The 22824-nt window shown below is 42.6% G+C and overlaps 1 protein-coding gene across 1 annotated transcript in view; it reads right to left on the bottom strand.

The window, feature by feature from the left end:
• The window catches only part of PSPC1 (paraspeckle component 1), a 41640-nt gene extending 33396 nt beyond the window's left edge, over positions 1–8244 (bottom strand). The window contains exons 1-4 of the mRNA XM_032188067.1: positions 7774–8244; positions 5637–5938; positions 3075–3170; positions 519–715 (exon numbers count right to left, since the gene is read on the bottom strand). Coding sequence (XP_032043958.1) covers positions 519–715; positions 3075–3170; positions 5637–5938; positions 7774–8157 — 979 coding nt within the window. The 5' untranslated portion in view covers positions 8158–8244. The remainder of the gene's footprint in view (positions 1–518; positions 716–3074; positions 3171–5636; positions 5939–7773) is intronic.
• Positions 8245–22824: the final 14580 nt, after the last annotated feature.

Here is a 22824-nt window from a genome sequence, read left to right as displayed (position 1 = left end):
TTGGGTTGCAATGGTTACCTGTAGGATCATACATAAGACTACTTGGTTGGGTTTCAAAAGAAAAAAAATAAAATTAGCTATTAGAACATTTGAAATTGTATCAGAGGTGTACAGGACAGTCCAAATAAATAGGAGGGATCATTTGAATTTCTTCCTGCACAGGGCCCAAAAACAGTGCTTAGTCCTTCTTTGTACCATAAGCAACACCAAAACCAGAACAATAATTTTACTGATGAACGTGAAGCTACCATTCATTCTCTTTACACAAACTACTTACATTTGACAAACTTAAGTGAAGACACAGACCCAGGCAATCTCCCTTTTCAGTTTCTTAATCCATCAGTGCCAGTCATCAAGAAGCATGTGTAAGGGGAAAAACGTCTTCCTTTTTCTCATTTCAATGCATTTAATTAAATAGTGCCTAGCAAAAATCTCTGCATTTAACATATAGCTCAATATGCTACAGAAAGAAAATCTGAGGAAAAAAAATTAATACTAGTAGATTATCTGGTTTTTACCTTGCCTCATCAGCATTAGCTGATGCTCATGTCTAGCTGCTTCCATTTCTGCCTCTAGTTTCTCTTTGGCTTCTCTAATGTTCCTGTCAACCTGTTCACGCTGTTGCTTTTCCATCTCATCAAGAGCCTTCCAACGTGAAGCATACTCAAACTCAAATGTTCCAGGTTGAGCAAAACGCGGAGGCTGTTCTCTTTCCCTAATAAAAATTTTGCAGTTAAAATGTACAGAAGGACACATTTCCATCAACAGCTGTAACAGCCAAAGAATTTCTGAAGAATCACTTCAAGTGTAGACCTGACTTTAAATCAGATTATTATAATGTAAACCAGTTTGACAATGTTTAATTCAGCTGTTAAGGTAATATAACTAACCTGAGCAGAGAAACTGTCTAAATAAAAATCTGTTCAATTTATCAAATTTGAAGGTAAAAAATCGTATTTATAATGGTACCAAATATTAAGCTGTGATACTAGATTAACTGTTCAGCTTTCTAAAGTGGTCAATTCACACAAGCAATTAAGTGCATACAAAGGCTTACTGAACAGATCAGAATATCAGCAAGAATCTTTAATAAAGGAGCCAACATTTTATCTTACATTCTAGCAGCGAACACTGTAACACTGCTGTATTTTTAAGTGTTATTCTGCAGGCTTACCTGCTTAATAGAGTAAGGGTTTCAGTTTCAAGCAACATGATTTCTAAATGGTAATCAAATCTCAAAATCAACAATTATTTTTTAATGAGATGATGGAACTCTTCTTTCACCTTGTGCTCAAGACTTCCTTTTATGCTCAAAATTTTATCTGAAGCATAGAAGCTGCCAAGATTTACATTCCACTGACTTTACAAACAGTTAAAGGGCTAATCAGAGGACATAATGTCTGTGGGTGTACAAATCTGCAGAATCAGATCACACCCCAAGTCACAGAATCAGAGTGGTTTGGACGGGACCTTAAAGACCGCCCAGTTCCAACCCCTCTGCCATGGGCAGGGATGCCACCCAGGTCACCCAGGGCCCCATCCAACCTGGCCTTAAACACTTCCAGGGACGAGGCATCCACAGCTTCTCTGGAGAAAGTCCACAAAAGAATGTACACTGACTATCAATAATTTCCAGTTGGTTTCAGTGGAGACCAGAAAACCACTGACTTTAATAAAACCACAAAAAGTTAAACTAAGGATTCAAGTCTCAATTTTACTATAATTAGGAGAACTTAGAAAGGTCCTATTCAATCCTAAATGTTACAATGTTTTGTGTGAAAGAACAGTTCAGCTGGAAGAGACCTACAAAGACTGCAGAGTCCAACAGGTGCACACTACACCCGGTGACAAACTGCCTGAACGGTAGAGCTCAAAGGGTTGTAGTGAATGGGGCCGTACCTGGCTGGTGTCACTAGTGGTGTTCCCCCCAGGGCTCAGTTCTAGGGCCAGTTCTGTTCAACACTGTTATCAGTGATCTGGATGCAGGAGTGGAATGCATCCTCTACAAGTTGGCTGATGACACTAAACAGGGAGGTGCTGCTGACTCTATTTAGGGAACGTAGGACCTTGCAGAGGGATCCTGGCTTGCATCAGGAATAGTGCGGCCAGCAGGAGCAGGGAGGTGATCGTCCCCCTGTACTCAGCTCTGGTGAGGCTGCACCTCGAGTGCTGTGTTCAGCTTTGGGCCCCTCACAAGAAGGGCATCGAGGCCCTGGAGCGTGTCCAGAGCAGGGCTACGGAGCTGGTGAAGGGCCTGGGACACAAGGCCTGTGAGGAGTGACTGAGGGAACTGGGGGTGTTTGGTCTGGGGAAGAGGAGGCTCAGGGGAGACCTCATTGCTCTCTGCAACTGCCTGAAATGGTCAAGAGAGGTGATTCTCCTGCTATATTGAGCATGGGTGGCCCCACAACATTAAAAGGACATTAAGGTACTTGAAAGCATACAGAAGAGGGCAACAAAACTGGTAAAAGGGCAGGAAAGCATGTCCTGTGAAGGGAGGCTGAGGACACTTGGGTTGTCCAGTCTGGAGAAGAGAAGACGTGGCCTCATTGCTCCATGAAGCTCCCTGAGCAGGGAAGTGCAGAGGGAGGTGACGGTCTCTGCTCCCTGGGAATCGATGGCAGGACGCACAGGAACAGCACGAGGCTGTGTCATGAGAGGTCCAAACTGGGCATTAGGAAAAGTCTCTGCACCATGCGGGTAGTGAGACACTGGAACAGGCTTCATAGAGAGATGGTTAATGCCACGTGTCTGTCAGTGTTCAAGAGGCATTTGGACAACACCCTCAATGATCTGCTTTAACTTTTGGTTAGCCCTGAACAGGTCAGGTGGTTGAATGTGATGATCCTTGCAGCCCCCTTCCAACTGAACTATTCTAATTCTGAATACAAAATTACATGGCACCTTTTTGTGGGAAGTTAATTGACCTAAGTCTGCCTTTGCTCTTGGCTGTATAAAATATGCATACAAAATATTGCTTCCAATTACACAAACTTGAATTAAAGAGAGTGTATATTTACTAAGCTAACAAAGTAATTAAATAAATTTTTAAAATAAGGTTAAACACAACTTACTTGTGATATTGTTGTGTTTTTTGCATTAGCTTCTCTGGAAGCCCATCTTCATCATCAAATTGCTCCATTGGTTCTACAACAACAGGTCGAGGTGTTCTGGAAGAGAATTTCAGTTCAGTAATTAAAACCATAAAAGAAACTGTTTAAGATCTTATTTTGGTATTTTGAAGATGCTCTCTAGAAAAATAGCATGTTATCTTTAAGTCCTAAGTTTTACAAACCTTTACATAATAATTTTTAAAATCAGGATTTGTTGGAATTTTATCTTTGAAAGTGATTATTGGTTCTACACACAAAACTAGCTATTCTACCTATAAAATACAATTTACATTATGTAGTTATGTTAATTATGAAGTATAGGAATATTTAAATATTTCTTAAAATCTCAAAAACATTTTCATCAGAAAGGCATGATTACATTTGGAAATGACCAAACCCAAATCAGAGCACTCACCCTATTCATATTTACCAATTTTACTTTTGAAAGTTACTCTGCAATTAAATAGGCTTGGTAATTTGGCATTATTTTTCCAATGATAATTAGAAAATGACTTCTGCATAAATTATTTAAAGCTCGTTCTTTGAATTCTCAGTATCAGCATAAGTGATCAGAGGCAAGTGTTAGCTAATGCAAGGATAGCAGAATAAAATCCTGAACTGTATAATAAAAAAAAAAAAAAAACAACTCTGTACCATTTTTGGAAACACCCAAACAAGACCTTAAAATTGTAACAAAAGAGCTACAAAGCTGCTATTTTCAGAACACCAGCTCGTAACATTTTGTTCCACACTTTCATGTATGGATCTTTTCAGGGAGGGAAAAAAAATGTGTTTTAACAACATGGACAGCTGGAAAAGAAACCTTTGGGTATTGAGGCAATTCAAAAAAAAAGTCTAATCACAGAGCACAACTTAGCAACTATTTTTCCTAAAATTATCTGCATGACAATTGCTGGCTGTTCTAGCATTTAAATGCAAGTGATCTGTGGGGGTAACAAGCTGATGATTTAAAAGAACAATTTTAAATCTCTAAATTCACATTTCAAATGCCTCATTTTGATGCATTTGGCCCATGATTTGAAAAAAAATTATATCTATTCAGGCAAAGGAATCTCACCTAAAATGTGAAATTCCTGATTCTGAAGCAAAACGTTAAAAAAATAGCATGGCAGCAGACACATACTAATTATGATTGCAACTGTGCATTAAGGGACATGTCAGCCACTTAAGCAAGACAAAGATCAAGTACTTTTTCCTCACTCGGGCCATGGTTAGATGATCACGTCCATCAAACAAAACTATCCAGCAGCTACTAAATCAAGACTACCCTCCCTTGTATCCTAGCTTCTTTTTCCCTGCCACATCTCTCACACCCAGAATAGTACTCATGTAACTCTATAGCATTCACTGAACTAGATTAGTTGCCTGGTTTGGCTCACCAGGCTTCCACTCAACCACTAGTGCCAAGAAAATCCAGACAAGAACAAAAAGGAATCAATTGCTGGTGCCCACTGATAACAAAGACTTCCTGAGATTGAATTTACTACGCATCTACTTGGGTCGGATTATCAGGATTTGGTTAAGCGACAAGATTTATGAGATTATCACCAGAAAGAGGAGTTCCAAACTTTTTTTCCCCCCATCCACAATCTCTTCACTTTCTGAAACGGTCAAAAATGAACTTAACAAAAACAACTGAATATTTTATGTTTTTTCAGCAAGCACAAATGGCTTATATAAGCATCAAAAACAGTCCTCCAGCAGTTAAGAGATCAACAGCACAGTCAGGGCAGGAAGAGAAGCAACCACACATTCCCTGATTTGATGGCAGCAAGCTTCAATGCTGTGGAATCACAGCCTTACTTTCCCAAATGATAAGGGGGAATGTTAATCTATCACTTCACACTGTCTCTAAGAAAACATTTGAAAATGTCACAAGTTAACGTGTGAAAGTACAGCCGTTAACAACTCTCCTCATCAAGTACAGAAATAAGAGATGTTAGAGAGAAGTGATGCAATATGCAAGCTTGCTTGCTCTTCAAAGATTTCCAGAAACTGCCATCAACTTGTTCAAAATTTATTTAAAAAATAATAATTACTTATGGCTTAGCAAGCCACAAATAAAAGTTGTTGATGGAAATAAACACAAAAACATTTTCCTGAGTTTACAGAAATATCAGCAATGTAGTGTATTCATTTGCCAAGAAACAAAAGAATATTTTGTCGTATTGTTACTGGGATCAGAAAGCTCAATCAGTGGAAATAAAGCCTCATTAGGAAAAGACCTACTAAACAAGGGGGGGGACACAAAACATTGCTATTGGACTGAAATATGGTAGTTAAAAGATGTCTAAATAGTCAGCAGAAAAATGTGGTTCTCCACACTAAAACAAAAAAAAAAAAAAGAGTGTATTTTCAAGTATTCGTGTAAATCACTTTAATTTCTCACCTCATTACTTTCATCATTTGATAATAAGATGTAGGGAATGCCTAAGTTTTTTTTTTCTTTCACATAAGAAATACATACTCAACACAAATTCAAACAAAAACCTGTGAACTTACGTTGTTAGCAAGAATGCCCCATCACTGCATCTTTCTAGAGCTTTCCGTGCTGGAGGTTTTGCTGCAAACTCTACGAAACCTTTTCCTGTAGCTCTGCCACGATCATCTACTACAACAACAGCTCTTTCCACTGGCCCAAATTGAGAGAAAGCTTGTTCCAGTAGCTCATTAGAAACCACAGGTGAAAGATTCTTGACTGTTAGGGCAGCTCCATGTGTAGCAAATCGAATTCGAAGTGGTCTGCTCTTCAAAATTGTACCATCAAGTTCTGCCTTTGCTATTTCAGCCAGTGTCCTAGATTCCTTTTTCAAGATATAAAATATTTTATATATTTTATTTGCAAAGACAACAGACATTGCTTTTGCATTGGTTATTTTTCCCCCAGAAAAGTAGCAATTTTTCTTCCCTTAATTTGAGCACATTTGCATTAGGGTCATTCAGCATTCTTTTTTACCCAAAATTTCCTAACCACGGAATGAAAGAACATGCATTTTTCATTCCCTGTGGTTTAATCTAAAACATGACTTGGATGTAAATTTTTGTTGCACATTAGAGGACTTACGTGCTGCTTCGGTAAAGGCTTTCAGTAGAATTGAAAACTTCACAGTTTTTCACATATGCCTACTGAAGTCTTTATATCCATATATTAGTTAACAATATTTTCAGAAATGATACTAGAGAATCTAAAATGTTTTTTCTTACTTTTTTAATAAATGAAAATATTATTTGAATGAAAATATCACACATGCTCATTACTCTTGTTGGATGAACTCTAAATAGATTCAAAGTTCATCAAGAAACAAAATTACCTTCTTTGCTCATATATTCACTCCTCTTGCATTTATGGCCTTTCTGCACCCATATCCACAACAAAAATCTGTCTCAATAGCTGCTTTTTTTCCTCATTCCAGAAATTCTTACCAAATATTATACCCCAAAAGCCTTGTATTTAAAGAACTCTTTAGATCACAGGCAATTTTCCAGTTCAACCTACTATGAAATGTTAGAAAATAGTATATTCCCTAAATATAACAGAAAAGGGACATTCGGATAAATACTATATTTAATTTACCTTACATACAAAATTGGGTAATATATGCAAATCTATCACACTTCCTCCAGAAAAATATTTCAGGTTGGGAGATTTTGTCGTGGTCAAAAGCATATAGCAGAATGCTACTTATCTTTGCACTTATCTAGAACAACCAAAAAGATACAAAATCCTAACCAGTAAAATATACAGAAAAATCATAACCAGGTTAACCCAAAACACTTTAAGTGTTTATAAACTTTATAGTTCTTTTCTCAGAACTAGATGAAACAGCCTTCTAAGCACGGAGTCATTAAAACTAATCCTACACATTAAATTGAAAATTTTAAATGCAGGATCACAAGCTTTTAGGATGCTTTTTCTGCATGCTCGAGACAATACTGATTGAATTGTATGAACCCTAAAATCTAGTCTTATCTGGACACAATTCAGACAAACGACATTCCCAATTCTTTGCAATATTGAAATTGTGTATTTGTAGCATTCAAGATGTGCAAAGAGTATTATTTCAAAACAAACCAGTCCAGTCTTTAAAGTTAACTGTGTTTTCATAGGCCAAACCTATCCTCGTAGTGAGCTGCACAGATTGAAATTTGGTGTGACACAAAGAGGTAACATTTCCAGTCCTGAAGTATGCTAAGTTCTCCCAATTAAATAAAGAAAATCTTTACAAATATTACATGAAAAATGTATTTTTCACAACCATATCTTCCTGTCTGGAAGAGTTACAGGCTGCGGGAGCACCCGTAGCAGCACATAAACTGCAAACTGGTGGAAAAACCCTGAGACCAGCCCCAAAACCAGCGGGGGTTCCCAGCAGTGCCCTGGAAACCCCAAGGCAAGGGGCAGGGGAGGCTGCTCACAATGCAGGCCTCTGGCTTGGATGGATGGAGGTAAAAAGGGAACAGGAGGAGAAACCAGAGGAAGCTGAGGGAGCAGCATGAGCAGCAAAGGAAAAAAGAGAGGGGGGGGCAGCTGCTGCCTTCTCCTAGCGGCGAGCGGAGGGCGGGGAGCGGGGGACTGGGGGCTCCCAGCTGCAGAGGCCGGGTCACGAAGCGACCCGCGGGGGCTCACGCGAAGCCTCACCAGGCGGATGAAGCCGAAGCCGCGGTCCCGGTTGATGAAGACCTCGCTGGGCTCCCCGTAGCGCTCGAAGAGCCGCTTGAAATCCTCCTCGGTGATGTCGGTGGGCAGGTTGCCCACGAAGAGCCGGCAGCGCTGCGTGTAGCTCTTCTCGCCCGGCTTGAGGAAGCTCTTGATGTCGATGGTGAAGCCGCCCTCCTGCTCCTCGTCCCCAGCCTCTTTCCCCGGCACCAGCGCCATGGCGGCCGCCGCCGCCGCCTCGCTCTCCGCTTCCAGGCCTCGCAAGCCCTTCAGGCCGCCGCCGCCGCCGCCCCCCACCATACCCAGCGGCGCCGCCGGCGAGCTGTTCTCGATCCTCACTTGCTTCAGGTTGCGATTCGCGGCCATCTCCGGGGCCTCGCTCCCTCCTGGCCGGCTGATTCCCGGGGGACGCGGAGCCTCCCCGCTCCGCCGCCGCCTCCCACCCGCAGCCGATTCAAAATGGCGCCGCGGCCGCCCTCGGCGAGTTGCAGCGTCCCTGAGGGGAGCCCCGCCCCCCGCCGCCGCGCGCCCGGAGGGGGCCGCGCATGCGCCGTGGGGCGCGGCGGGGAGTAAGGGGGCGGCTGTAATGGCCGCCGAGGCGGGGCGGGAGGGGAAGGGAGCAGGGGGGTGAGGGGAGGGCTTTTGTTGTAAATAAAGGTGGTGGCTTGATTCTCGTGGTATGAAGGCACACGTTGTATTGTTGGGGCACTCCTTGTAGCTAGGGCTGCAGCACAGGGGTGTATTTTAACCCCCCTAATTGTCTATCAGATGCCTGTGCGTCTGGTTTGCCAGTTGTTTAGTTTGATGTGTGCGCTTCAGCCAGGAATCCAACCGCTGCGTGGTATTGCAGAGAAGCACAAACCAATTTCAGAGGGATTTCCATGTTAGATGGGAACATTCTATCTGTTTTTTTCCATTTGAGGTACCTCTAAGCATGTACCAGAAATCTGGAACAAAACAAGCAACCAACCAAACAAAAACCCATGAGTTCCCAAACATCAGGAATCACTTTCTCAGCCCACCTGTTTCTGAAGCAGAATCTTGGGTACAGAGCATTGAAATGAACCCAGGTTTAAAGCTCTGAAAATCAGAAACTACAGACTGGAGGAGGGTATCTACTCCCAGCTAAGGCAGGAAGTTGAGCAGTGTAGGAACACGAGGGGAGAGTATCAATGGGGGATCCAAAGAGGTATGGTTTGTAGTGTATTTAGCATTCAATAAAAATGCTGAGTCGAAATAAGGAACTACTCGTAGCAAAACAAAATATATTTAAAAAACGGATAATTGTGTAAAGGGAATGGAACATATGTTAGAAATGATATGACAATGCATTGTAGACAGTGAAAGCTCAATAGATAGGAAAAAATAAGATAATGTAGTAATTACTTGTTATTGCCAACACTGTATAGTAAAATTGCCATGATTTTCAGAGTTTTATGAATCACTTTAGTAACACAGGCTTCAACCATTTAAATACACATCAATGATTTCACTATAAAAAAATCAATAGGAGGAACAAGACATGTTTACAAGTTCCATGCTATTCTTACCTTTCCCTAGCTACAACAACAGTAGCTCTCAACAGTAAATCATAGTCTAACGAAATAGCTCAATAACATTCCAAGTTCCAGAAACAAGAAAATGATAAATATATCTTCAATATATGCATGGATTTAATATGCTCGGGCATCCATAGCCTGCTTTTGTTAGTCACAGTACAACTATAACACATATATTCGTGTTGTTTTTAAGACTTTATTGACGAGGAGCTGTTTGCACATGCCCTACAGTCAAATGTTGTAGAGTGATGTACAAAAACAGGACAATTTCTTCTGTGTTGACTCATCTCTTTACTCAGTGTTACACTGTATCATTTAACAATTTGCTCATTCATCAGGACAACCCTAAATAGTTCATCTGGTACCTAATGGTCTAGAGTCTTTGTGGCAAGATTAATGCTACACTTTGGCACTGACACCACTTAACCAAAAACATTTTGAAAGTGACAGAATGGATCCCTAGAAGTTCTTGTTCCAATGTTTTCCTTCTGTTATAAACATTCGTTAACATTTTTATGACTTAGTAGGTGCAGCTTGTAAAATGTGAGTTCTGCCAAACTCTTCCAGCCACTCTCTGTAAATTAGGTATTAATATATTTAATATGCTGAATACAGATGAACTACATGAAGGTCATTTCAGAGGAATGGAGGAGTAATAGTTATGATTACATGGCAGTTTGTTTTCCCTCTGTAAGTCTTCAGATTTTTTTTGTAAGCCTAAGTTTATTCAGCTTGACATTCAAAAGGACAGAGCAGACCTGATTTTGTACTAACAAAGTTGGTTTTGGCATGGAATTTATTTAAGACTATAAAAAGTTTACAACATCTTGTATTAGTAATATACTGCCCTTACATCTACTAGGCTCCCTTTTCTGAAGCTTTATATTATGATTTCGTGAATGGTTCTGTATTTTTTTTTTTAACAGAAATACAATATTCTGCATATGCACTACTGTCTATAGTAGTACAATTGTTGTCTAAAAATATTGTCTATAGTACAATTGGTATTCCTTTGATGACAAGAACATTTCAATTGCAGAAAACAGAAGCAAAATTGTGAAAATCACCAGTACTTTTCATTTTATCTCCATGGTGTATGCTGAAGTTTTAACACTAACAAGAGGCTTGAATGTATTTCCAAGATATGCACCATCCAGAGCTGTGCCATATGAGACTTGGTCAGAAGCAACTGTTCTAGTTTTCATTTCATATATCTCAGCATTTCCTGATGAAAGTCAAAGAGTTATACAAGTTGACCTTCAAATAAAAATCTCAAACTACATGTACTTACCCCTGAGACAATTTCAAAGTGATTGCTGTGATAACAGCACCTCAGTGGTGACAGCTGCATTAACGGTAAAGTCATCTTCTCAACAGAAGCAATTGCCCTGGATCAGGTGATTAGTAGTAGCTTACTACTCAACACATTTCTGGACTCACAGGTTTATTTATTTTTACTTCCTAGAATCATAAAATCATAGAATCACAGAATATCCTGAGTTGGAATGGACTCACTAGGATCACTGTGTCCAACTTCGGGCTCCATGCAGGACCACCCAAAACCCAAACTATTTTGTCTGAGAGCGTTGTCCAAATGCTTCTTGAACTCTGTCAGACTCAGTGCCATCTTCACTGCCCCAGGGAGCCTGTCCCAGTGCCCGAGCACCCTCTAGGTGCAGAACCTTTCCCTAACCCCCAGCCTGACCCTCCCCTGTCCCAGCTCCATGCCGTTCCCTCGGGTCCTGTCACTGTCCCCAGAGAGCAGAGCTCAGCGCCTGCCCCTCCGCTCCCCTCATGAGGGAGCTGCAGGCCGCCATGAGGCCTCCCCTCAGCCTGCTCTGCTCGGGGCTGAGCAAACCAAGGGACCTCAGCCACCCCTCATATGTCTTACTTCTGGACCCTTCACTACCTTTATTGCCCTCCTTTGGACACGCTCATTATTTTTATATCCTTCTTACATAGTGGAGCCCAAAACTGCAGGCAGTACTTGAGGTGAGGCTGCAAAGATGCTAAGTATAGTGGGACAATCACTTATTTTAACCGGTCAGCTGTGCTGTGCTTAGTGCAGTCCAGCAATATGGTTAGCTCTTTGCTGACTCACACTGAGTTTACCATCAAACAAACGCTCCATGTCCTCCCCGGAAGGGCTGCACTCCAGCCACTTGTCCTGTAGCCTATACGTACATCCAGGATTACACTATCCCAAGTGTAGAATCCAAAATTTGTTCTTGCTAAATTTCATATGGTTGGTGATTTTCCAGCACTCTAATCTATGAAAATCTATCTGTAACATGTCTCTGACCTCAAGGGAATCGATGGCTCCTCCTGATTTAGTAACATCCACAAATTTACTTAGTGTGCACTCAACTCGTGTCAAGGTCACTGATAAAAACATTGATGAGAACTGGCCCTGTCTTGGCCTCCAGACCCTTCGCCATCTTTGTAGCCCTCCTTTGGATGCTCTTTAATACTTTTATGCCCTTCTTATACTGTGGTGCCCAGAACTGCCTGCACTACTTGAGGTGAGGCTGCACCAGCACAGAGCAGAGCAGGACAATCCCTTCCCTCAACCGGCTGGCTGTGCTGTGCTTGATGTGCTCCAAGTTGGCCGTCCTGGCTGCCAGGGCACACTGCTGACTCAGATTCAACTTGCCATCAACTAGAACCCCCAGATCCCTTGCCGTGGGGCTGTTCTCCAGCCTCTCATCCCTCAGATGTATATAAACATCTGAAGGGAGGGTGTCAAGGGGATGGAGCTGGTCTCTTTTCAGTTGTGCCCAGCAACAGGATGAGAGGCAATGGGCACAAACTGAAGCACAGAAAGTTCCATCTGAATATGACAGGGCATTTCTTTACAGTGAGGGTGACAGAGCACTGAGACAGGTTGCCCAGAGAGGCTTTAGAGTCTCCTTCTCTGGAGATATTCAAAACTCGCCTTAATGCCATCCTGTGTAATGTGCTCTAGGTGATCCTGCTTGGCAGGGAAGTTGGACTAGATGATCTTCAGAGGTCTCTTCCAACCTCAACCATTCTAGGATTCTGTCATTTATGAAAACATTAAAGAGAACTGGGCCTAAAATGGAGCCCTGCAGCACCCCGCTGGCTGCTAGCCTGATGTAACCCCATTTACTAAAACCTTTGAGCCTGACCTATCAGCCAGTTATTCGCCCATCACATCAAGTACTTGTCTAGCTCTATGATGGACATTCTGTCCTGAAGGGTACTGTGAGAAACAGTACCGAAAGCTTTGCCGAGATCCAAAAAGTTTACATCAGCTGGCTTCCCTTGGTCAACCAGTTGGATAACCTTGTCATAAAAGGAAATTGATTTCATTAAACAGGACTTTCCCCTCATGAACACGTTGACTTTGACTGATGACTGCGTTGTCTTTCAGGTGCTTTCCAATAACTCCCAGAAAAATTTTCTCCATAATTTTACCAGGCACTGAAGAGAGACCAACAGGCCTGTAATCACCAGGGTCTTCTTTCTTGCCCTTCCTGAAAAGTGGAAAAAACATTTGCCAGTTTCTGTTCAACTGAGACCTCTCCAGATTCCCAAGACTATTGAAGAATAATTGGGTGAGGTTTCATGACGATGACATCAGCCAGCTCTCTGAGTACCTGTGTTGGGTCTGTCCGGAACGGAGTCACCTTTCCCTGCAGCAGCCCACACAGTGCTGTGCTCTGCACTCATAGCTGGAACAGCACTGGTATCTCTCCAGTGTTGTGTCTATTGCTGCATAGTGCTGGCACAGCATCAGGACTCCTTCCAAGCCCCCAAGAGCCAGCAGGCTGGGGGTGGGCAAGTGATGGGGAGGGATATTGCCAGGGCAGCTGATCTAAACCAACCCCAAAGGGATATTCCATAACACCTGATGTCACACTCAGCAATAAAAAGGGGGGCTCTCGTGGGGGAGGGGGCTGTTCCTCCTGAGCAACCACTACACGTTTTGAGGCCCTCCTTCCTAGGACGTGGCCGAATATCGCTTGTTGATGGGAAGTAGATAATATTTTTTTTTTCCTTCTCTCTGTGCTTCCCTGCAGCCTTATTGTTTCTTTTGTTTCTTTTTCTCCCCATTCCCTTTCCCTTTAATTAAACCATTCTCATCTCAAACCTCGAGCTCTCTGTGTTGTGTTTTCTCCCCCTTCCTCTCTGAGGAGAGGGGGAGTGAGAAAGCGGTTGTGGTGGAGCTCGGTTGCCCACCCGAGTAAAACCACCACAGTCCTTTTTGGCGCCCAATGTGGGGCTCGAAGGTAGAGACAACAGTAGAATTGATTAAAGTATTTACAACTAACATACTGCTAGTCACAATGTTCGGATTTCTGTTAGTATTTTTCTGTGTGACTATGTTGTATGTAGTCCGTTCTCTGTTCTCTTGTTTCCTCTACATCTGATCGGACAACGTGTTGAAGTCTGTGTTTGGCTTCTTTATCATGCTGTGCTGTAACATGCTGGCCTTCAGTTTCGTCTGGTACTCAGGCCCTACACTGTTATCATTCTGGTCTCCTGGAGATTATCTTTTTGGAAATATTAAGAATTACACCACCTTCTTTTTCTCCCCTAGCAGTCAATCTGTGAATAATATTGGGGGTGGTGCCTTCTTCTTCACTCCCTGTGGGCTAATTGCAGCAGCCTTTGAGTCTTTTGGATACCCTAGGTCCGATGTTATCCTCCTATTACTAGTTCTAGTGTTTGTCTTCCTCCCTAAGGTCAAACAATTTGTTGAGAATATCATCCAAGGACCTGTCCTGAGACAAAGTAGTTGTGGGTGGCAAGGTGTGTGTGGGGATATGGGCAGGTACCTGTCACGGTTTTCTCCTCCGATGGTTCTTAACTTCACCCCTGAACAAGTGCAAAATCCAAGAAAACTGGTAGAATGTTTGAAAGACGTATGCCCTGACCCTGGCAATACCAGAGAACTCCACCAGCTTGCTGCACTGTGCTGGGGTCTGGCTTACGCCTATCAAATGTCAATTAACATTGCCCAGCACCCTCAAGGGGATAGGGAAGTTCCTGAATTCGATGATGAGGTAACACACACTGTGACCACCCCAGAGGACCAACCGTCTACGGTATCAGTCATCCCTATAGTCAAGACAAAACAATGGAAATGGAAGTCAGCTCATTTAGTAAGGGAAAAAGCTCCTCCTAAGGGTAAGGGAGAAGAGGAAAAGGCAGGCAGCTCTAAAGCAGCAGCATCACAGCAACATCAGGGAGAAGAGACTGAAACCATAAATGAATCAGAAACCACTCGATCTCTATCCTTGAGTGAGTTGTGAGAAATACGAAGGGATGTCAGTCATCATCCAGGTGAGCACATCCTCACCTGGCTGCTTCAATGGTGAGACACTGGGGCCAACAGCCAACAACTAGAAGGTAGTGAAACCAAGCAGCTGGGATCCCTCTCTAGAGAAAGGCTCATTGATAGAGTAATTGGGAGAGAGGCACAAGGTCTCAGCCTCTGGAGGTGACTCCTAGCAGCTGTGAAAGAAAGGTATCCCCATAAGGAAGATGTTGTATATCAAGTAGGCAAGTGGACCACTATGGATAAAGGTCTCCAGTATCTGCAGGAACTACAACCTGTGTTGTATTTTCTCCCCCTTCCTCGTTGAGGAGAAGGGGAGTGAGAGAGCGGTTGTGGTGGAGCTCGGCTGCCCACTGGAGTAAAACCACCACAGTACCCCAGGATGAATCCCACTGGGCCCATAGACTTATATGCATGCAGCTGGAACAGCAAATCCTGCACAAGTTCAGCACTGACTGGGAGTTTTTTGTTATCGCAGTCAGAGTCCTCCAGCATAACTGGTGTTGAAGACAGGTGAAGAAGGCATTAAATGTCTCTGCTTTGTCTAGTCCCTATTCCTGCAATGAGTCACAGTTAAGATCTGTGCTTGTAACTCAATCTGCAGTGGAAGGTCATGACAGAATATACGAGGGAGCACTCGAACTGAGAGGTTAAGTAGGGCATGGAGGGGAGTGACCCATCTGACAGCACATGACTGGAAGAGAGAAACAAGGGGAAGCATGAAATTCTTCAATGACAAAGTGGGAATGCTATAGTCAGTGGTTGATGGCCTGAAGTTGGGATCTGAGTTGGAAGGGCAGGGCCAGGAAACTGAGGCACACCTCTTTCAGGTGTGCAAGACCTGCCACAGGTGGGAGCTGCTGCTGCTGCCACTGCTCATCTCTTGCAATTAAAGACCATGTTTGCCTGAAATATTACTCCTGGCAATATCTGGACAATTAAGCTTAGTGTAGGTTTTGGTCACAGAATCACAGAATCACAGAATTTTCTAGGTTGGAAGAGACTTCAAGATCATCGAGTCCAACCTCTGACCTAACGCCAACAGTCCCCACTAAACCATTTCCCTAAGCTCGACATCTAAACGTCTTTTGAAGACTTCCAGGGATGGTGACTCCACCACTTCCCTGGGCAGCCTGTTCCAGTGCCTCACAACCCTTTCAGTGAAGAAGTTCTTCCTAACATCTAACCTAAAACTCCCCTGGCTCAACTTAAGCCCATTCCCCCTCGTCCTGTCACCAGGCACGTGGGAGAACAGGCCAACCCCCACCTCGCTACAGCCTCCCTTGAGGTACCCATAGAGAGCGATAAGGTCGCCCCTGAGCCTCCTCTTCTCCAGGCTGAACAAGCCCAGCTCCCTCAGCCGCTCCTCGTAGGACTTGTTCTCCAGGCCCCTCACCAGCTTCGTCGCCCTTTTCTGCACCCGCTCAAGCACCTCCATGTCCTTCTTGTAGCGAGGGGCCCAAAACTGAACACAGTACTCGAGGTGCAGCCTCACCAGAGCTGAGTACAGGGGGACGATCACCTCCCTAGCCCTGCTGGTCACACTGTTCCTGATACAAGCCAGGATGCCGTTGGCCTTCTTGGCCACCTGAGCACACTGCTGGCTCATATTCAGCCGACTATCCACCATCACTCCCAGGTCCTTCTCTGCCTGGCAGCTCTCCAACCATTCCTCTCCCAACCTGTAGCTCTGCTTGGGGTTATTGCGCCCCAGGTGCAGGACCCGGCACTTGGCCTTGTTGAACTTCATGCAGTTGACCTCAGCCCATCGGTGCAGCCTATCCAGATCCTCCTGCAGAGCTTTCCTACCCTCAAGCAGATCGACACACGCACCTAACTTGGTGTCATCTGCGAACTTACTGAGGGTGTGCACTCGATGCCCTCGTCCAGATCATCGATGAAGATATTAAAGAGGACCGGCCCCAGCACTGAGCCCTGGGGGACGCCACTAGTGACTGGCCTCCAACTGGACTTGGCTCCATTCACCGCGACTCTTTGGGCCCGGCTATCCAGCCAGTTTCTAACCCAACGAAGGTCTACACTATTCAGTTATTCTTACAAAGTTAAATTAGGAATATTAAAAACAGTAGCTGTCATAGCTGTGCCAGCAAGCCTTAGGGTATTAACATGATTGTGTGGAGAAAGAAGTGTTTAATACTATCCGACAAAATGATGTATGCATTCTTTGTAATTAGCTGATGAATACTCGACTAGTACTCGGGCTTTAAGAGTGGTTACAAGATCATGACATTGCAGTGCCATCTGGTGACAAATACCGGTATTATCAGTAGAACTTCAACAGAATAAATCAAGTGAAAATAAAGACAGAAAACCTACAATAAAATTACCTCGTTGGTCCCAGATGGACAGGATGACTTGGATTTTCTATTTTTAAACCTTGTGGGCAGGTCTTCTTTCTCTGTTCTCAATATCAGCATAATTCAACAAGACAAATTTATTGTGTTTACATGGAGAGAAAAATGTACGAATATCATTTGTAAAATAATCTGTAAATTATAACCTAATACAGTTACTAGACACCTCTATACATGCAATATTAATATGTATATTTTTTAAAATGAAAGAAAAGCCAGTATTTCAGAATTACCTGAGACATCAGTATTATTCTTTAAAACAACACTGGAACAGTGTCTCAGGGAAACACGGACTGAAAATATATGTAAACACATTTGTCTGTGAAAACATACATGTCAGATTGACATTTAAGCTTGACAAAATTTACATAACTTTCTCAAAGCTACTTTCCTCACTCGTATAATCAATACATACAATGCAATTCTTTTTGAATATTTTTCATTATATAGTCCTCGCCTATTCTCTAGAAGAGTGACGGTTAACTACTAAGCAAAGTGGGAAGTTAAAGCCTTAAGGAAGCATCCCCCAAATACATTCAGCCCGAAATTTATCCCTGAGCTCATATTCAGCATGCTGTCAGCACATCATACGTAAAGGCTCCTGAGAGTCCCCGGGATTATGTTTGGAAATAGGAGAGGTTTGTGAGGAACAAAGTGGCTGGCAGACACCTAAACTGGCTGCAAAAACTGAAAGAAAACATTGCCACACCCGCATTTCTTTCAGGCCATTTTCTTCAGACCAGTTTAACACAAACTGAGGCAGCTGCAATTTACCATGAAGCTGAGCAATTAGCCCAACCAAAACAGCCTGCAGGCCCCAGAGGCCTTCCTCTTTGCACTTCCCACTGTGCATATTTACCTTTCTCTGGCCCCAAAGCCCATCTCTCCCTCTTCAGTCCTCCCGAGTCACATTACACACGGGCAAACTTTAACCAGACGCTGACTCTTTAACCCTGATAAGAGCTGCTCCAAGTCCCAGAACTGCCTGCTGTTCTTCATTCCGTACTTTGCACACTATGAAAATGATCCACCACCGGTCTGTCCGTGATTATGGCCTCTGCAGAACAGCTACCATCCAAATAATCACATGCGATGGTGATGGAAACATATAATAGTGAATTTTGCAGTGGAATCACTCAAACTTGAGCCGTGTTATTGGTATAGCACTAGGGTCTTAAAAATATTAACCCCTCACCCATCAGTTGTTTTATTCCTCGATACTTGTGACACATTCATGATGCCAGAAGAATTTGTTGGGATCACATCAGTACGGGAGAAGCACTGGGATGAAGCTGAGGAAGGAGTATGCTGCCAGCCATTGAGGATGAGCCCTAAAAGTGTAGGACAGACCCTGATCACAGCATCACAGAGAGGTTGAGGTTGGCAGGGACCTCTGGAGGCCATCTGGTCCAAGCCCTGCCCGAGCAGGGACACCCAGAGCAGGCTGCCCAGGCCCACGTCCAGGAGGCTTTTGGAGATCTCCAAGGAGGAGACCCGACAGCCTCTCTGGGCAGCCTGTGCCAGGGCTCCGTCACCCACATAGCACCTCTCCTCTGCTCCACGATGCATTTAGGTGCCAGTGGTAGGGAAGTGCTGAGCCACTCCATCTGGAGCATGGGTTCACAGAGTAGGAGAGGGCTGTGGCATCTCACTGAGAGGTTGTGAAAAAACGCCTCTGGTCCAAAAGACAATTGTGAGAGTATCACAGTAAATGTGTGAAACTTAGCGTAGCTGGAAGCAGGGGAAGGCTGGAGATGCTGTTAATAGCTAATGCTCAAATTCTAGATAAGCAGGAGACAGAGCTGGCAATGAGGTTGTTGATGTTGAGGTAATGTAGTTCCAAGTACAGACTATCTTAGTTTCTTACTGTAGACTTTTCTGGGGATTGTGTACAATTCTTTCCAGTGCCTTCTCTATTGTCCTAATGATTGTGAATAAGATTTCACTGCATTAGCAGGCAACAAAGAAGCTGGGCTTTGAATGAGCTATGAACTCTTTCCTTTATTAAAGGGATGGACTCATAGTTTGCACATATAGTGATCTAGTAACAATGCTCACACTGTGCTTAAGATACATTTCCACAAACAGCCAAGCTGATCTAATATTTCACTGTCACAGGAGTAAACAAAGCAAAGGGGGAGAAACACTCCCTTCCTTCCTCCACTGCTTCTCTCTTCCCCGCCTTCCTCTCCCCCTTGGCCATATGGTGCTCATGCTGGCTCTCATGTCCAGCAGATTCTTCCATGATCCATTTCAGCTCAGTTATACACAATTTTCTGATGAATTTATGCTGGGTTAGTGAAATGGATCAATTCAAAGAGTAGGTAATGGACATCTACTGAAATATAGGAGGCTCCCTCTGAGCACCAGGCAGCACTGCTGTGCTGGGCGGGTGACGGAGCCCTGGCACAGGCTGCCCAGAGAGGCTGTGGGGTCTCCTCCTTGGGGATCCCCAAAAGCCGCCTGGACGTGGTCAGATGGACCAGATGTCCCTTCCAACCTCAACCACTCTGTGATGCTGTGAGAACAATTTGGCTTTTTAAGTTTTCCATTCAACTGAAGGAACATTCATATGATTTCCAATAGAATGTGGTAGATGGCACAGGGTATGTTGCCTTTTACACCAAATCATCTCTGTTATAATCTGTGGGAAAATACCTATCTTGCCTTTGATTATTTGCATGTTCTCTAATCTCTGATTAAAATAATCTCATGTGTAAATTTTCTTACATAATTCATCCTTCTACAGTAATTTATTTTCATTTCCTAATTGGGACGTAAGAATACCTGTCTGTGAATTGACTAATTCTTCCACAATTCAACTGAAAATATTCTATAATCTGAAATATTTGAGAATCTTTGCAATAGATGGTGTTATATATGGAGTGGTAATTTGTGTCGAGAAAACAGTTGATATTAATAAAGAAGGGGGAGATTTGAGAGTGTGGCCATTGGGGTCGGAAGCCCCATGGTTGGTGAGAACATCAGACTCCTAATGATGAGGCCATCAGGAATGTAAAGGAGTTTAGAGGGAACAAAGAAGGGTGATTCAGGAGACTCCATGGGTTTCCTGTTCTCCAGCCATTAAGGCATGGAAGTTTCTGGGTGTTTGCTGTTGCTGGGCAAAGTTGTTTGACCAATGAAAAGTTGTTTTTGAAAAGGACTGCTGTGGGGAGAAGGGTATAAGGGGGGAGCCTGCCCTCAAGATAAAAAAGGCAACACGATGAAGTTACATCGTCAATAAAGAAGCAAGAAAAAAGAATGAATAGGGACTGGCTAGCAGAACGGAGACCCGGACGGGAACAGGCACTTTGATCGCCTCATGAAGACAGGTTCGGCCAGACTCAGCAAACCGCTCAGAGAAGCTCGTACAGAAAGTCGATGGGAATAGGTGCACTGGAGCTGGAAAGAAGGTCAAGCTGAGAGAAGCAGACCCGTGCACGCAGCTGCCTCTCGCTGGTCAGCAGCTGCGCATTATGGGGAATCATATGTCCTTAGGAACAAAGACTGTCCTGGTAACCTTACAGCTTATTCTCCTTATTAACAATAGGACAGTTTATGAGCCTGAAATATAATGGTTATGCTTTTCTTCGATGCGGGAAGAACGGGATACATAAGGCCCGAAGGCCGAGTTGCTTGACAACTTAAAGCGAGACATATTGTTCAAAAGGAATGGAAAATGGAGACTGTTAAGTCGTGGAACTTAAAGGATTGTTTGTTACCTTTTCTGATTGTACATATGTATAGGCATACTCGGGTTTAGTATGTAAAGCAATGTTCTGTATATTGGGAATGTTTGATGTTCGTGTGTGCGTGTTGGTGGAGTGTAGACTCCCCGCACACTGAGCGCTGTTTACTTGCCTTTTATACCTTTTCTAAATATTCCTTTTATAAATATTACTAAATTCAGATTGAGTTGAGATTTCATTTATAACAATGGTGACTGTAATTTGAAAAAATATGAGACATTTCTCTGTGTTTTTAGTTGTCCTTTTCAAGTCTAGCATTGGGTTTTGTGTTTAGCAAGGAAAGGAATTTAATCCAATTAGGAATGTATAAATCCAGTTTTCAGTAACATAAAAATATCAAATAAACATTTGATATTTTTATCTAAACCTCTTTGATTTCACTCATAACCATCAATCACTCTTACAGCTAGACAAGAAATAGTATTTATTATCTCTGAGCATTTTCTTCAGGTCAAAATATTTCAATATTCTGAAAATTTAATCACTTAACAATTACCTAATCAAAACTCTGAACTAATGTGAAATTAGGTGAGCTGAAACATTGTTTTGACATTAAAAAATCATTTTCATTTTTTAATTTTATTTTAATAATTATTAATAATATTTATTTTATTTTATTTTATTTTATTTTATTTTATTTTATTTTATTTTATTTTATTTTATTTTATTTTATTTTATTTTATTTTATTTTATTTTATTTTATTTTATTTTATTTTATTTTATTTTATTTTATTTTATTTTATTTTTGTATGGTAGGCTGTGGTTTGTAGTTTAGCATGCAAGAATTCAGGAACTGCCATAACAGAGAAACCCCAAAGCCTGACTAGTTCACCATGCTATCTTTGACAGGTAGTTGTGAGAACAGGGAACAAGATCAAGGAGGTTGATTCCTAGGTCTTAGCTAGCACAATTGTAGGTTAATGACCCAAAGATAAGGGAGTGAAAGAGTGTAAGCATAGATAACAGAACCAGCAAGAACTAGCTTGACTGCTGAAGTCTGTCGAAGACAGGAAAGGCCAGAAGATTAGCAGTGAGGAAGACTTCTGGCCTTCAACAAAAGACCACCAGAGTACGCCGAAGGACCACCCAAGGCCTCCAGTACTCCTGAGAATAGGGACAGGAACCTACGTTAATGATTCTTCGGAGACCTGATTAATACGCAAGAGACTTTAAGGAAATGAAATGAAATGAAATAAAATGAGTATGTATATGTCCCACTAATACAAGCACACTACCAGTAACTGTTGGTGCACAAGCTGGGTGGAGTTATCCCCCTTGAGCCCAGCATGTGTGCGCAGAACTGAATAAACATACCGGCTTTATAACTAATTTCCACAAATCAGTTGATGCCAGATGTTTAAGAGAAAAGCTTTGACCTGTGTAAGGAGTAGATGCAAGTAGATGTGTAGTTTTACCTTAAAAAAAAAAAAAAAAGTGAACAAAAACGATGAAAAATGTGTATGGTTGCTAAACTAGATGTCAGAAAATAAAGTTTCTTTTCATATGATTTGCTAATTCGGGTGTATGTCTAGAATTATACCACACATAGGTCAGTTTTTAAACATGTTATTTATTTATTTATTCTTTTTGTCAAACTCTGAGAATCTAATTCATGTGACTATGGCTATGTGTAGCAGCACCACTTGCACTGTTTTAAAGAACCTCTGCTCCATTCTTTCCCCTGACATTTTTTTGCTGTCCTGTTCGTTTTTTAACACATTTCTCAGCTGCTTATACAGCCACATATGAATGGGATTGGGTAACTAATCCAGCTAAAGAAATAAAGTGGGGTGGGGGTGGGGGGGAAATGAGCAAATGAATGGTTGTTTCAAGAAGTGTTGATAGCAAATAAATGTAGCACCACATTTTATGCTAGTCTCAAACAGCGTTTGTTTAAGAGGCTTCATCTTCCCCAAGGGCAAGGAAGAAACACTCCCTAAAGTAAACACGCCCCGGGAATACTATCTCCTTTGAGATCAGGAATTCAGATGTATCCGTCTGCCTGAGCATGACAAAGAGCGTGTCCCTATAACAACTTCACCTGA

This window comes from Aythya fuligula, chromosome 1, assembly GCF_009819795.1.
Source record: "Aythya fuligula isolate bAytFul2 chromosome 1, bAytFul2.pri, whole genome shotgun sequence".
NCBI lineage: Eukaryota > Metazoa > Chordata > Aves > Anseriformes > Anatidae > Aythya > Aythya fuligula.
This window is presented reverse-complemented; position numbering and strand designations above follow the sequence as displayed.